The following is a 16,235-nucleotide window of genomic DNA, read 5'->3' as shown; positions in this document are numbered from 1 at the left end:
GTTGTCAGTCTTCACCCCCATGTTCTAGAAGGCGTTTCTTATGCTCCCAGAGAAGTTGTCCTTTCCTTTCCATTTTTTTGTTTTAATTCTACTTCTGTAGGAAGGTTGTTCAGCCATCTTGCTTGTTACTCTGATCTTGATGTGTCACCAGTTTAATTACTTCTAGGGTCTCAAGGGTGTTAAGAGGAGGTCTGTTTTTTGCTTCTATCTCTGTCTGCTCTTGTAGCCAGTCCAGTTTTAGCTTTCTGTGTAGCGAATGCTGTTTGCCACAGGATGTAATTTGCAATACTCATTACTTCACCAGAGTGAAACTGTACAACTTTAATATTCAGTGAAGAATAGTGACTTATCTTCTAACTCAGCTAACTGTGGATGGATTGCCATGACCCCTTAAAAGATAACACTATTATTGAGGGTTATTTTCTCTCTAAAAATCAATGGATTCTGAAAAAATGTAGAAGTTTTGCAGCTCCTTAAAATAAAATTGAACGGGGAATTCTAACTGGATGATGTAGAAGGAGATGACAATGTAACAGTAATATGATGAACAAGTTCAACACTGTCTGTTCTCATTTTCAGCTAAATGCATTGAAATTCTGCAATTTGGAAATGGATTTGTTATGGATGTCTCCTTATCCTTCTTGCCTGGCAGCAGTGGTAAGTACAGCTGCATATCTTGAATATCAATGCAGGAAAAATAAAATCTAAGAAATCTTCCAACTGTGTAACAGGATTTTCATTTAACCAACTCCAGACCCTTGTGTCATATGTTTTGTTTTTTAGGGAATTAGCCTAAGTTGGTGCCTGTATTTAAATATTTCACGTGAACGTTTCATAGGAATTAGAAAACTACTGGCTGATTGTAGCATTTTGAAAATGCTGATCAAAGTTCTTTAGTTGAACTATAAGACAGCACAAAAACGGGGTAACAGAGATAGAAGTGAATGGGATAGGCTGATACAGATGGTTTCACTCATTCCTTGTGGTGCTGCACCTTACATTTTTTGTTGTTTGGGTTGAAGGGCAAGATACGTAAAAAGAATCTGTAGGGCTGCATTAGAAATTACATGTTAATGAGCAGTGTTAAGCATGTATCCAGTCTTAAACATGAAAAAACGGTGCTGGACAAGTTTAACCTGACTTTTCAGTATGGCTTACAGAGTTTTCTGCTAATGTAAATGTTCAGAACTGAATCTTTTTTTTTTTTTTCTCCTGATAGTGAAGCTGCGTTCATGTCCTACCAGAGACATATTCTTCTGTTGGAAATCTGTAGAAGTCTTTTTTTTTTTTTTTAAACTAAGTGTATCCTCTAGCAAAATGCAAGCCAAATACTTATGTTCAGTTAGGTTTGTGTTTAAATGTCATTAGAGCCCCTCATTTGGATGGAGGAGCGAAAGGCTCCTAAGAGGAAACACATTGAAACTTCTTACAGTTTCTGGAGTTCCATCTACTTGCTGCGTGTGTTCCACACTGATGTGTTTTCAGATTGCATGCCTCCAAGGCAGTTACAGCTAATTTTATTCTTTGGCTTGAGATAATTCTGGGAGATACGAAAGCTGTTTCAAGATGTGTTGTCCCATTTGGAAATACTTATCAGGCATGCTCTGGAAGCAGATATATCAAAAACAGTGTCTACACTGGTGGTGTCTACACTTCAAACCTCTCTCTCTTATTTTTCTTGTAAATATGCTAGTAAGTGTTTGCTGAGATGATGTTAAAAGGCTTAGGTTAAATCATACTAACTCTAGTGTGAATTTTCCTTAGAAGTGAGGTGTCTGTGGTACCAGTTTAATGAGGATAAAATTCATACTGTGAAGTATTAGATTATTTCTTCACTTACTGTACTGAATCTTCTTGAAATGGTGGAATAGCAAACACTTTGCTTCACTGTGGAAGATCTACTGGAGTCCCCAAAGCCCAGTTTTGCCTAAAGTTGCGTTCAAAGCAGGGCAATCCTTTATTATGGCCTCTTTCCCATCCTGACTTAAATTAGTTATCCAAATAGCACAATGCTCATAACCTGAAAAAGAGTACTTTACTTTTCTGAAGAGATGGAACTAGTTTTAAATCACAAACTCTTAACTTACTTTCTATAAGGAAAATTAACAAAACATTAAACAAAACAAAAAGCCTCTGTATTTCTTTTGAATACCAGTTTCAGTACAAATGATTTGCGTTGCTAAGATTGTCCAGAAACAGTTTAAATTTTGAACTGTAAATATATATTTAGAAATATTTCCCCAGAAAAGAAACTTTTAATAGAGCATAATTGTATTCTGTACTTTACCGCCTCCCCCAAAAAGTCTGTGCAATTGAACTGGTTCAAAGGATTGTTATGTATGATTATGTATGAAATTAAATAAAATAGCTTAAAACATTAAAAATCTAATTGCTGATCATTTAGTCAAACATTAATATATAGTGGCAATTCAGAAGTTTAATGAGTTTCAGGAAAAAATGATGTATGATAACTTTTGGAGTTGCTCTGAAATCTTTATGAAAGCTATGCTGACACCTGTGTTAAGATTTAGAGAAGCTTTCATGTTGAGGGCAACCTGCAGCTCTGAAGTCACGAATTAAACAAAGAATTAATTTTCTAAAAGTCATAGGCTACACTCCTGATCTAGAAGCGTTTACAGGAAACTGATTTCACCAATCAAAGAAATTTAAAGCTCACATTGAAAATTGATTCATATGTAATGGATGCTTTAACTTTCAGAAGACATTGAAGTTCATGATGCCTAGTATTTTAACTGACTGTTGCTGAAATATATTTAAAAAAAAATGTTGAGAACCATTCATCTCTTCAGAATTGAATTGCAACCGGTGAAAAAGAGAGCAAACTTGAAAAAGCATTGCAAATCATCTTGTCTCCACTACAATTGGACCTCAGTTTCCAACTATTATTTTTTCATTTTCTTTTGCAGGACTTCATTTCATTCAATGCAAATTACATTACTGTAGAGCATTTTTGCGAAAAATGTATAATAGGCCATTTTTGCCAGTTATATACTTCTTGATAAGTCTTGATAGAACTTTCTGAACGAGTACATTTGCATTTGTCTGATACAGCGACTAGATCACAATTCTCTTTTTTTTTTACTCAAACTTTTATTCAGTAAGTATGTAATTACTTTAATGGCCAATAAAATGTATTCCTCAGGAAAGCAGGATACAGGCTTCAAGAACATGTATTGTGTTATGTGGAAAGAAAACTCACTGTTGCTGAATTTCTGTGGACCTGAAACCAGGTCTTCTTTCAGAACAGTTTATTACCTCTAGTTCAATGTTTTCAACCTTGTGTAAAGGCAAGGGCTCCATAGCCTTTGTGTGAACAGGGAGCTGTGTTTACTTATATGCCAAAATAACTTTTGAGTTTTGTGTTCCTGAAATACTAGTTTATTTTAAAAAATATAAGGTGTGTGTCTGAGAAAACAGTTTTTAAAAAGTGATATCATGCCTTCCTATAAATTTATATTATTGTATTTGTTTTTTATCTATGTAGTTTTTCATATCCTAGAACATCAGATTTTGTAACTTCAGTAATGGACTTTTTTTTTTCCATTTCAGTACCAATACTGGCTTGTGGTGGTGATGACTGCAAAATACATTTGTTTATACAGCAGAATAGTCAGGTAATCGCAGCTTTCGTGTCTTGCTCAGAACGTTACACAGTTCTGCTTCTTTTCTTTTCGTATGTGCTGCTGATTTTTTTGAAGTTCTTTAATAGCTACTGTCTCCAGATAATCATCGCACCATACCCCTGTTCAAATAGTTCATTCATTTCCTTGATAATGCTGAAATGCTTGTACAGAATGCTGAAGTGTATTCTGTTTGTAAAAGTGTTATTTTTCCTTATTTTTTCCCTACTTGAAGATACCCTGTGTTTCTATCCCCACTGACATGAAATAACTATGACTCTGTCTTTATTCAGTATCCATGCACTGAGTGTTTCACATGGAAATGTTATTTTCAGTCTATAAATTGTTACAGAAAAACTGGTACGATTTTTATTTATTGAACTGTATTTTTGTTAACTACGCCGTTTGTGCTGAATGCTTCTGAATGTCCAAACAAATACTTGAAATAGTATCTGATCTTCTATAGCCATACACGTTTTTCATGTATTATTTGGAAGCTGACAATCTTTAGTTTTTCATACAGTTAAATGTTCCTGTGGTGCACTACAAAGAAGTTCTGCTCTCTCTTGCAGCTGTTCTTTTGTTAGACTCTAAGGAAGGTGTTGCATGACTTGTCTTCCAAAACAGAAGTCAATGTCTCTTATCAGTCCCTTTAAAAAACAAACGAACAGGGATTCCACCCTTCCCCTCAACAATGCACAAATGAGCTTACCAACCAAAAACCCCTACTGAACTAACATGTGTAGGAACCAATTATTTTTCTGAGTTTTCTGAGATTTTGAAAAATAGGTGTTCCTTTTTGCTTGTTGAGACAAATGAATGCCTCTTACAGATTATTTTGCTTGTTCAGGCTGTTATGTACATAATAAGACGTTTTTTGTTGATTAAAAAAAAATGCCTCATCCTATTATCTCCTATGTCAGCGATATCTCGACCGCTAAGCAGAAAGGGAGGGTTGGTTTCTTAGCTTTATTTTTTCCTATGAAGGAAAAAAGGAAGCTCATGAGTTAAATCATTTTAATGACATTCTCTAAGAGCTAGCAGTGGCAGAATCCCTCTCATGATTCGTAGTGTGCAGTGGTGCTGAAGAAAGACTTCTATCTCTGCCAATGTGCAGCTGATTTTCCAGATTCAAAATCTGGAACTTGTTTACTTCTGTGGTCCAGACCAAACTTTCAGTTTGGTTCTCCTGTTTAGTCAGGTTCTATCAGATCTGTTGACACCTTTTGTGGCTTCTGTAGCTCTACTTTTAGAGGTATTTGAAGAAATTAACATTGTCCTGCCACTTTTCAGTAAAACATGATGTAGGAGAGTGACTAGAACCAGAACTTTTGCCTTCTTCCCTCTGTGGTAAGGTTCCATAGCTCTGTCCTGTTAACTCTTGGAAATCTCTTCCTTTAGTTCATGATCAAAGACTGTAGGAATGCAAAGGTACAATGTGAGTTTGTGGGAAATACAGTGCTGTCTGAATTTCATTAGTTATACTTAGAGGAAGGATGAGGTATTTTCGGGTTTCTTTCACTAACTGATTCAGGCTGCCTTTTGGGTAATCTCATGAATCTTACAGATGAAATATATTTATTCATAAAAATGGTTTTGAAATTCAGAGGGCAAACTTCACATCCGTAAAGATAATTTATTTGAAGATCCCTTAAAGCATTTAGTAGAGAGAAAAATTGTTTCTCTCTTTACTTTTCTGCATTCTTGAAAGAGGGTATTGATTTATAAAAGCACTCAGGGAAAAATCTTAAAAAACCATTCCGTCTTCCTGCTAGAGATATTATGGCCCTGTGAAAGGGAAGCAAAGCAAACCAGACTGTCAAAATATAGCTTTAAAACAACATCTGTATGTTGAGCTTGGCTTATGTAAGAAGATTTTGCTGCGTATGTTTGAGTATGTCTTCCCTGAAATAATTCAGTCTAGTTGAAAAGTGAAGTAAGAGAGTCAGGAAAATTTGGGCTTTTTCTAATTCCACAAAGATTGTTAGCTGTATGGAGGAGGGAGCTCACATCTAGTGCCTGGCAGAGAAAAGCAGTAAGACTTGGACCTCTGCTACCTATTGTCCCGTCACTGGACACCACTGAAAAGAGCCTCTCTCCATCCTCTCTGCACCCTCCTTTCAGATACTTGTATATATTGATGAAATTCCCACAAGTTTCCTTTTTGACTGAACAGATGTCTCAGACTTTCTTCATAGGAGAGGTGCTCCAGTCCCTTTGTCATTTTTGTGACCATTGGACTCTCTCCAGTAGCTCCATGTCTCTGTTGTACTGAGGAGCCCAGAACTGGTCACAGTACTCTACATGTGGCCTTACCAGCTCTGAGTAGAAGGGATGGATCACTTCCTTCAACCTGCTGGCTATACTTTTTGCCTAATACAGCCCAGAATGCCGTTAGCCTTCTTAGCAGCAAGGGCAAACCGAATCACATTCAACTTGGCATCCACCAGGGCCCCCATCTCCTTCTTTCAAGCTGGGTGGCCCTGAGCTTGTGCTGATACCTGGAGTTGTTCCTCCCCAGGTGCGAGACTTTACACTTCCCCTTGTTGAACTTCATGAGGTACATGTCAGCCCTGTTTTCCAGTCTGTAAAATGGTAGTATTACAAATGTTACAAATGAAAACATACTATTAATGAAATTTCTCAAAAGAGAACCTGGACTGTGTGTGTGTTCTGGTGTTTATACAGAGGTTTCCATCTGCAGATACAGTTCTTCATATATAACACCCTTTGAAACTTAGTAATAAATTTAAGAAGCACAGGGAATATTTCTAGTCTCATAAGTTGTAATTCTTAACAGTATCATATTAAAAAATAATTATGGAAATAAATTAAGGTACATCTAGCCTTTTATGCTTGATTTTTACCTGTATTCATTCTTCACATCTACAGTAGCATCTGCTTTGTCTAATACAAATTATTTACCGTGTTGTATTTGAATTATGTTATTCTTTGCGTACCACTGTCAGCATGAAAAAGCTAAAATAAAATACATTCAGCTCCTTAAATTCTTATGCTTTCCTGCTCATATGTAGGAAGTGCCATAACGTAACATGTTTACACAATCGTGACAAAACCAGAAAGGCCTATTTAGAACCTATCATTACATTACAATCTTTTGTAACAGGTTATTTTTCCAATTTCAAATAATAAAAGCTGTAAATATAGAAGACCTCAAAATCCAAAGCTAAATGACCCTATGTGCATGGTAACTAAGTCTATTTCTATGATCTAACAGGAAGTTTTATTCAGTTTCAGAAAACATTAATCCTCCCTGGCCATGAAGATTGGATAAGAGGCATTGAATGGGCAGTGTGTGGTCAGTATGAAAGATAAATAAAGTGGAATACTGGTTTAACAACATTACTGATATTTTACCACTCCAGCAGATGTTTTTGATGCACTGTAGCTTCTAAGCTCTTGTGATTGAGCATTTATTTTTTTTTGAGTTGGTGATATAAATATTAAAAATCAAGGTAGAACTTTGTGACTTCTTAAAAACAGGAATTGTTGAACTTATACTGCAACCATTTTTCAGTTCTCAAAATTACCACTACAGTAAGATTGAAACAGAAACACTCGTGTTTGCATTCCTCATTTTATTTTGCTTGCTTCAAATGTATTTACATAACTGCTGCCTAATGCAAACAAATAGGATTTTTAGCAACTTGTCTTTCTCAGTATGGCACGTGTCTATATCTGAATGAGGAATACTTTGCTGCTTCTTCAAAGGGGTAAAAATAGAGTGAAAGTATTTTTCTTCTTCCCCCCCATGCATGTTTTTTTTTTTTTTGTAGGAATAGGAGATTAAGAAGAGAACCTATTCAGACATTAACTAATCAAATATTTATTGCAATGGCAAAAATAAAATAGAGAGCATTAGAGGATGTTACAGTCCCAAAGAAAGAAATGGATTAAAGTTCTTATCAGTATTAGGTTACTCGTTGTGGATGTTGGAATTGGGAGAGCGAAGGCCATAAGTAACAGGGAAGCTCATGTATAGTGTTACCATGAGACATCTTTCTATCTAATAGGCAGAGAAATGTCTATAGTCAGTATATTCTAAACAAGTGTAGAGTTTGAAATGGTAGAATAAGTTGATGTTGAAATAAAATAGAAGTATTTATAATATGTGTAAAATGGGGAAAATGAGGATAATGCTGTAGTGAAAGTTTGGAAAGATAGTAGTTTAGTCATGGTGTTGGTTGCAATGAAAATACGGGTCTTTAATTATTATCATGTTTTTAACCAAATAGATGAAGACCTATTCTTAGCAAGCTGTGCTCAGGATTGTTTGATAAGAATTTGGAAAGTGTGTATGAAATCGAAGGAATCTTCAGAAACTGAAGATTATTCCATAAGACTAAAAGAGAATGTTTTTACTGTTAAAGGTAGGTATCAGCTGTAAAATTCTCATATATGGCTTCTTGTGTATCTGTTAGTGGTTTCAGGGGGGCTTTCAAGCTGGTTACCATCTAATTTGTTTTGTTTCTTGTTTTAAAAGAATCAGAGACCAGTTTGACTGTATTATTTTGTTCAGCTGTTAGAAAAAATAGAGTTACTGTTGTAAAGCAATGATTGTGTAAAGTTAACAATGTGTTACAAAAATGGTAAAGCAGTGAGAGAGCTTAATATCAACCTGTACTGTTACACATATTCCAAATGCAGTACGCAGCCAGGAGATATATTTGTCTATGGGAGGTATGCTGTTAGGCAGCTCTCCTCCAGTTTAATAACATACTTCTTGCTTTCTTTTAAATTCAACGCATTAAGAGGTACAACTGTTACTTAAACCTTTGGAAAGGATTGGAGGCAACAGATAAGTATGTGCAGACTTACTTTGTGGTTATTTAACATACTATATGAGCACTGTAATGTCAGGGCGTCGCAATTTTGACATAGTGAGGTAAGTTACTAGACAACTTAGGTAATATAATGAGATTTGTATGATGCGTGTAATAAGTGCTCATGTTACTTTCTCCGAATTCTAATGGATCATTGTTTTTACAGTTGTTTGGAGATGTAAATATGTCTAAGAATATGGGCAGAGATGATGTCAGAGAGTTTACTTCAAAATTCCTTGAGAGCTCTACAGGAGTTCTGTGATACCACTTTGAGGCAATAGGTGACCTGTTGGTGTCAACATGGTATGCAGGGCTTGCAGCAAAGTACGTTTTCAAGGACCTGTTCAATGTCAATAGGCTATTGAAATACTGATAGATGATGAAAGTAGTTGCTTTCATCACTGAAGATATCAGAAATGGTCTGTTTTTTCTTGGCTTTTAGAAAGAAATGTGCTTTTCTCTGATTTCTGGTAGACACTGGTACAACATACGCAGTTACTTTGGAGTCTGTGTTGGCTGGTCACGAAAACTGGGTGTATGCAGTCCACTGGCAACCTTCCTTTTCCAAAGGTAAACCGATGCTAACCACCGTAGCAGTTATATTAAACATTGTACGCATGACTAAAGTCATGTGTCTTTTCGTTGCGTTTGCATGTTCACTTGTCACTGTGGACTATGAAAATGTTTAAATTCTGCAAATAACATTTTATAAGTAAGTGGATTATTTTGGCTGAACGTGCCAGTAGCACATCTGCTGTTCATGCTGCACAGGCTCAGTCTGTTGCAAGGTGCTGTATTCTGCTTGCTTCATTGTAATTGATTTATTACAGGATAAAAAAAATAAATCAATTTATAACTATGAATTAATAGCTGCAATATGTTCTCGTGATATATGTATTTGAAATGTATGCTTTTTGGAAGGTCATTATTAACTCAAGAGCACTCCTTTTTCTTGGACTACAAAGGAACAAATAGCAACATTCGGAAGATTAATCTCCAGTCTTCCATGCATTAATTTAACATGCCAGGAATTCCTTGAGTATCAGTTTTCTCTAGCTAGCGTGTAGCTTTAAGGCATTAACACAGAATCTTATTGAAAAATTATTTAGTTACTTTAATTTTGCATCTTGATCTAGTCTTTATTTTTCTTTTTAAATCCTTAAATTCTGACAGCCTTGTTTGCAGTACTGATTTGCTGGTGCATGTCTGCCTGGTGTGAAAGGGATTGAAATCCTTGACTTGATACGCTTGCATCATCAAAAGGCCCCTGTGTATTGTTATTGGCAAAGCTGGCTCTTTTTTTTTTTTTTTTTTGAGATGTCTTAGTTGCTGGTGGCAGGTGACTTAACCAGTACAAAGCACAGCTTTGACAGTATGTATACAGCACTTGAACAGTAGAGTGCAATTAGGATGGTTAAATATCTGTAGTGAAAGACATGGCACTTGCTTTAGAAATGCTGCCTTAGTCTGTTTTCCCTACCCCACCTTTTTTTTTTTTTTTTTTGTGGGGGAGGACAGCGGGGACACCAGTCAATACAATACAATATCAGTCAAGACAATATAAGGTTTTGCCTCATAAGTCAAGGTTTAGGCAAAATATAGGCGTGCAAATCTTGCATTGCAATCCAAAAACCTTTGTCATTTTAGGCGATGAAGCTTTCCAGGTATCTTACACCGCACTTCTACGTACATACAGCTGCTTGTGTTCTGTGGTCCTACCCAACCTTGCATTCCCCAAAATAGGTTTTGTTGTTCAATAGAGGCAGGCTGAGTGGAGAGACAGATCCAGGGCATTGCTTACGACTTCTCAGTGCAGCAGCTAGGAGATCTGGTGCTGACAATAGATACTGCCTCAGGAGATGCCCACCAACGTCTCTGTTCTGAAGGGCTCCTCAACAGTTGTCCTAGGTGTTTCCCCAATGCATGGTGAACCACCTAGCTCCCTGGGGAGCTTCACTGACTTCTGGGAGCTGTCCTTACTGCTGTATTTATTGCAAGGTGCTATAGTCAACTGAAATCCGTTAGTGAATCTAACACTGAATTTGAAAAAAACAGTGAATATTGGCATAGAGATTGTTTTAAACTGGAAATCTCCTGGTAAGAACTTATGTGAAGAAAAGAACCGAGGACTTCTATGTGGTCTCTCTGTGAAGCTCTAGCTTTTCTTCTGAATAAGTTTTTTCAACATCTGTTGATGATGGAGTGAATAAACAGTAGAATATGGTTGTTCTCATGTATGTATTTTACACTTCATTTGGGAGATTATGGTTTTAAAAAATGCAATACCTTCTAATGAAGGCCTATAAAGAGTGGCATTTAAGTGCTGCATTGCACGTCCCCACTGCTGAACTAATTTCTTAGCTTGTTTGCATTTCAGTATGAGCGAATTCTTTTAGAAAGCATTCTCATGGTGTAGGGTAATCTTTTTCCTTGTACTGTAGGTGGCAGCATACAACAACCAATGAGGATATTGTCTGCTTCAATGGACAAAACTGTGATCCTTTGGGAACCTGATAAGGAATCTGGAGTTTGGCTAGAACAGGCAAGTGCCAGTCTTCCTCACAATATATAGTGTATTAAAAGTGGCTTATCAGCATTGTATGTATACGGGAAGAAACATAAACTCTGTACAGTGCTGGGAGAGAAGGCAACAACTTTTTTCTTGAGGAATACTCATTCTGACACTGTGTTGCAAGTAAAACTATGTTTATCAAAAATGATGTGGTGCAGTATAATTTTTATCACTTGCTTATTACAACAGTGGGGAGTTTCTGACAACAGTTTGCGCTCAACTGTCATTCACAGAATAGGAAGTCAGGTGCTATATGGTAACGCACACTGTGTACTCAGACAGAAGAGGAAGAAATCACCCTGAAATATTTATAGGTAATCCTTGTGGGAACATGCATGGAAGCAGTTTCTCCAGAGCAGCTGACACAGAATTCACGATCCGTGTTTTATTCACAGTAACTTGTTCATGGGTTGTGACATGAGGTTTTTCTTCCATTTGAGCTGGGTGCTCGTGTTTCACTGTATTATTTTGAATGCTGTTCTAATGTGGATCATCTTAAATAAACAAGTAGTACAACCAGATTGATTTAATGCTTTGGTAGATGCCTTTGGAAAAGCAGATTAACTAAAAACATATAGCAGTGTTTCAGCTGAATTTGTTTGTGTTGGGTTATGCCAACCATTGTTTATGACTTCCGGTCACAAAGAAAGTTTTAATACTCTCTCGAGGGAAAGAAGAGAATTAGAGGAGTGGATGTATTTTTTCCCCTGTTCCATCGAAAAGTCCATGTGCCTTTCTACTTGAAGTATAAGTTAGTTCATAATAGAGTGATTATACAGAGACTCTATTTGTTGTCTGTGTTTGTGCCTAAATTTACAAGCTTCTAAAAAGCAGTTGTGCTGTAAAGCTTGTGAGTCGTTACTTTCTTTTTAGATTCCATTTGCATTGATTAGACCTCAGACTGAGCAAGATCCCCCTCCTGAGATGTTTATGAAGGGAGACTGTGTGCAGCAGTGGCATGCAGCTTTAATTCCCATGATATTTTAGTGCTCAACTTTACAGTTACACAAAATACGCTTGAAGAATATTGTATAATGTAAACTCTTGCCTATAACTAAATTTGCATCTCAAGAGATTAGGATGAGTTTATATGAACAGAAGGCAATTTTCATGGATATCTCACTTCTGTTCATTAATTCAGGTGCGGGTAGGTGAAGTGGGGGGCAATACCCTTGGATTTTTTGACTGCCAGTTTAGTCCAGATGGTTCAATGATCATTGCTCATGCTTTTCATGGAGCATTTCACCTTTGGAAACAGTCTTCAGTTAATAAGGTACGTTATTTATTTATTATTATGAATGCTTAAAAAATTACATTTGTCACTTCAGTTGAGTTGTATTGTTAACAGAAAATATCAAATGTAACAGTGCAGCTTAAAATTAACAATAGAAAAGTGCACCCTCTGAATACAGCATTCTGCAGGAGCCTCACTCCTGCATAGAAGGGAAGTCGGAATTACCCAAACTGTAAATCTTATGCCTTCTTGCAGCAACCACTAAGTTGGTGGAGTAAACTAAGTACATCCGTAGTTTTGCTTTGCTAATAGCATCTAAACCAATAACACTAATTTATTCTAAATTGGAGCAATGAATCGGCATATGTGTCCTTGTAGGCACTCTGAGTTCTATTACAACTGTTTGCTGTTTTCATTCGTCCTGTTTATTTCTTTCCCAATAAGGTCTTTGTTACTTCTTTTGGTTAGAATATGCTAATCAGTCAACTGAAAACTTTTTGCTTCTTTGGTGACTCTAATTTTTATAGAAAGAATGGACTCCAGATGTTGTGATTTCAGGACATTTTAACAGTGCAGAGGATGTAAAGTGGGATCCAGAAGGAGAATTTATCATCAGTGTTGGATCTGATCAAACTACTAGACTATTTGCTCCATGGAGGAGAGAACATGAGACAGAGGTATGGTCTTCAAAGACTTCATGGGGTTGTTATAGAAGTCTTGCCTGTCCTGAGTTTGGAGCAAGTATAACTCTTACCTCAAATTTCCCTAAACCTTCTCTTCAAAACTGCTTGTGTAAATGTTTGGTTTGGTCATTCAGTATGTGTTTTCACTTTAAAAATACTAGTGACAAGTTTTAGTTTCAAATGACTTGACTGCTGTTTAATTCTGAGTTCACCTCTGGGTTACCTTCAGTTAGTGTTCTTGTAGGCTCTTAAAAACCAGCCTCTGCAATAAGGCAGGAGGAGGAATACCTGCCTGATTCTAGTAACCATTTATTGCCCTCACTTAACATTTGGTTTAGCACTGTGGCAGGGAATTATAAAGATACTTCTTTTTTCTCCCCCTACCCACATGCTTAATCTAACCAAACCTCTCACTGTATTTTTTTTTACAGTATTTTGTTTATGAATGTGACTGTTTTATCAGAATTATTACCTGCCACTGAACTGCATTTGGCACTTATGTATGCAACTTTTCAGGAACAGCTATTCCTAAACAACTTTGTTACAAAAGAAGTCTGAAGTTTGATGTGGGAAACCCTGTCTGGGAATGCAGAACTTTCTGTTTCTGGTTGGTCATGCATTTTGGTAGTCTACAAGTATGTTTTTTTTTTTTTTTTTTTTCTGGCAAGATTGTACTAATGTTCCATTTAGGCAACTGCCAGAAACTAGAGTGGTTGAAGTCACTGTGCAAGCTGTGCTATTAGCTGGGGAAGGTAAAGGGTAGCTGTTAAAACTGTCTTAGCAAAGCTTCTGTAGTGTAGACCAGCACAGGGTGTCTTATGTTTCAGGGAAGAGTGAATTTGTCACCAGTTCCTTGATTTACTTCCAGACCACACATAAGTGGTAGCAATCCCAGCTCAAGTTCTAAGCTTTGCATTGTGTTTGTAGGAAGGGCATCTTAATTTCCTTCCCTGCCTCTTCCCCTAATCTCCAAGCTGGAGGGTGCAACACCTCTGTGGAAAAGATAGTATGTTGGATTTGACATACGGAAGCCAAGTCCAGGACTAGCACGTTATGTAAGTTGGCAGCGTTCAAAAGAGTTACTGATAGCACATCCTCTGTGACCTACTAAAGTACCACTTTTCATTATGTGTACTGTTTGATAAATTTTTATCGGGAAGAACTGAGGTTTATATGATTTACTTGTGCAGCTGTTCCTGCTGTCCCTGATTTTTTAAAATTAATCAACTAATGTAGCAGAGTGATGGTAGTCTTCATACCTAAGTGGTCTGAATTATTTTACTTCCCCTTCCTGTTCTGACAAAGAGCAGCCTTCTGGCTGGATGAACCACGTGAAAAGCCAGGTAGTGCCAACACTTTGTGTCATAGGGTCTGGGGAAAAAAATATAGTATCCTGTAGGTGGAGTGAGGTGAAGGGTTGAGGTAGAAATGGGTCATTTGAAGGGGAGTGGAGATGACGTAAGCTTTTAAAATGCCTGCCTTTCTTTACCATACAGAGTTTAGCATTTGAAAAAATTGCAATAGGTAACACCTGATGTTTGTCTTAAGATACAATGGTTCAGATATCTATGAGAAGTTAGTAATAAAGCTCAGTATTCAGGATTTTTTTTTAAGAGTGCTTAGAGTTAAATGAGAATTACCCCTTCTTAAAATTCCAGTTCTCATACTGTACTGGGTTCACATACCAGAAATAAGGCATAACAGCTAGCTTCAATTTGTCATGAAAACTTGTACCAGGGTTGTTCTGGATGAAGTTTATTGTACAACTTAGGCAACCCTCCCTTGGTTTTCGTGTCTTTTTTCTTTTTTTTTTTTCCTGTTTGTTTCATTCCTATTGTGTTCTGTGTTCTAAAGTATGTGAAGATGCATGTAATGAAGGGGAAGAAGGGTTATTGTACTCTTATTTTTTTAATCAAATCACGCTCTTGTGAAAAATGAGGTTTTTGTAGGTTTTCTCAAATACTCCATTCATGTGGCATGGAAGTTTAAAAATGAAACTCAAATGAATTTTTAGTGTGGTATAGGCAGTTTACTGTAAACATAATGCCTTTTCTTATGTTTGTATATTTAGTATAATGTAAATTCTGTATTTATTGCAGTTTTTCAAACTTTAATTCTGAAGTAATATAAAGTAATTCAATTTAAATAACAACTAGCAGAACTAGAATTAACTCAGAAATGCACACTGTATTGTTCCAACTAAAATACCGCATATAAGTAGCAGCAAGTAACACTTCGTAAAAATCTTTTCATGAAGAATCATTTTTTTCATGTGTAGAATAAACTATTTACATCATTTTTTTTTTCTAAAAATCTAATACTCTTGCTTGGTTTTCAGTAACAAAGGTAAGCAAATGCCTTGGAGCACCTGGGCATGGACACCATTTACTAATTATAAGAATTGTTTAATGGAAGAATGAGATTTAACTGATGTATGTGTGCATACATCAGTAGAAGGTTGTTATTAACTTTACTTGCTGATTTTATCAACGTAAAGAGAAGTATTAGTACTTTTTGCAACTCGAAATCTTGCTGCTTCTCTGGTTAAGAATTGTACTTTAACTGCATTTTTGTTTGTTTAGGTAACCTGGCATGAAATTGCAAGGCCTCAAGTACATGGGTATGACATGCGTTGTCTGGCAATGATTGGCCGGTTCCAGTTCGTATCAGGAGCAGATGAAAAAGTGCTTCGAGTTTTTCGTGCTCCCAAGAATTTTATAGAAAATTTCAGTAATATCACTGGTATTCCAATGGAGAAGCTGTACTCCCAGGTAAGTGTTTTACAGCAATACAAAATGAAGGCAAGCCTCTTCCATGTAGATAAAAATCAATGCTTTAGAAAATATCAGATTGCACTAAATTCCATAAAAATGCTTTTAATGGTTCTGAAACTTAACTTTATTTCTCTTTTCCCTTCTATTGGCTTCCTTGTATGTTATTTCAAATGTATTTTTATGGTGCTGTCTTATAAAACAGGTTGTCTTTGAAACAAAGCAAGGCCTGATGTCTAAAGATTGTAAAGACCATTGGTAATTTAAAAAAAAAAAAAAAATCAGCCCAAGTAGACTACTGTATGCAACTGGTGATTTGAAAACAAATAATAAAGCCTGGAAATGTACTTCTCCTTAATTTAAGGGTGTAGTAGACTTGTCTAGATGTAATTATTATTGTGTGGTTATGTGTTGTTGTTTTTTATTTCCAAGCATCTGATTAAAAAAAGCATAAAGCTTTCAGCACTGTTTTTTGTTGCTATATATATAA

General features: G+C 36.3%; 1 protein-coding gene across 1 annotated transcript in view; it reads left to right on the top strand.

Moving 5' to 3' along the window:
- ELP2 (elongator acetyltransferase complex subunit 2) overlaps positions 1–16,235 on the top strand; it is a 35,272-nt gene that overhangs the window by 3,143 nt on the left and 15,894 nt on the right. The window contains exons 5-13 of the mRNA XM_048079584.2: positions 580–657; positions 3,571–3,635; positions 6,894–6,960; positions 7,898–8,032; positions 8,960–9,055; positions 10,927–11,027; positions 12,199–12,330; positions 12,819–12,968; positions 15,557–15,745. Of these exons, the coding sequence (XP_047935541.2) occupies positions 580–657; positions 3,571–3,635; positions 6,894–6,960; positions 7,898–8,032; positions 8,960–9,055; positions 10,927–11,027; positions 12,199–12,330; positions 12,819–12,968; positions 15,557–15,745 (1,013 nt within the window). The remainder of the gene's footprint in view (positions 1–579; positions 658–3,570; positions 3,636–6,893; positions 6,961–7,897; positions 8,033–8,959; positions 9,056–10,926; positions 11,028–12,198; positions 12,331–12,818; positions 12,969–15,556; positions 15,746–16,235) is intronic.

The sequence above is a fragment of the Anser cygnoides genome, chromosome 2 (genome assembly GCF_040182565.1).
Source record: "Anser cygnoides isolate HZ-2024a breed goose chromosome 2, Taihu_goose_T2T_genome, whole genome shotgun sequence".
In the NCBI taxonomy this organism is placed as follows: Eukaryota; Metazoa; Chordata; class Aves; order Anseriformes; family Anatidae; genus Anser; species Anser cygnoides.
The sequence above is the reverse complement of the archived record's forward strand: the minus strand, read 5'-3'. Positions and strand labels throughout refer to the sequence as shown.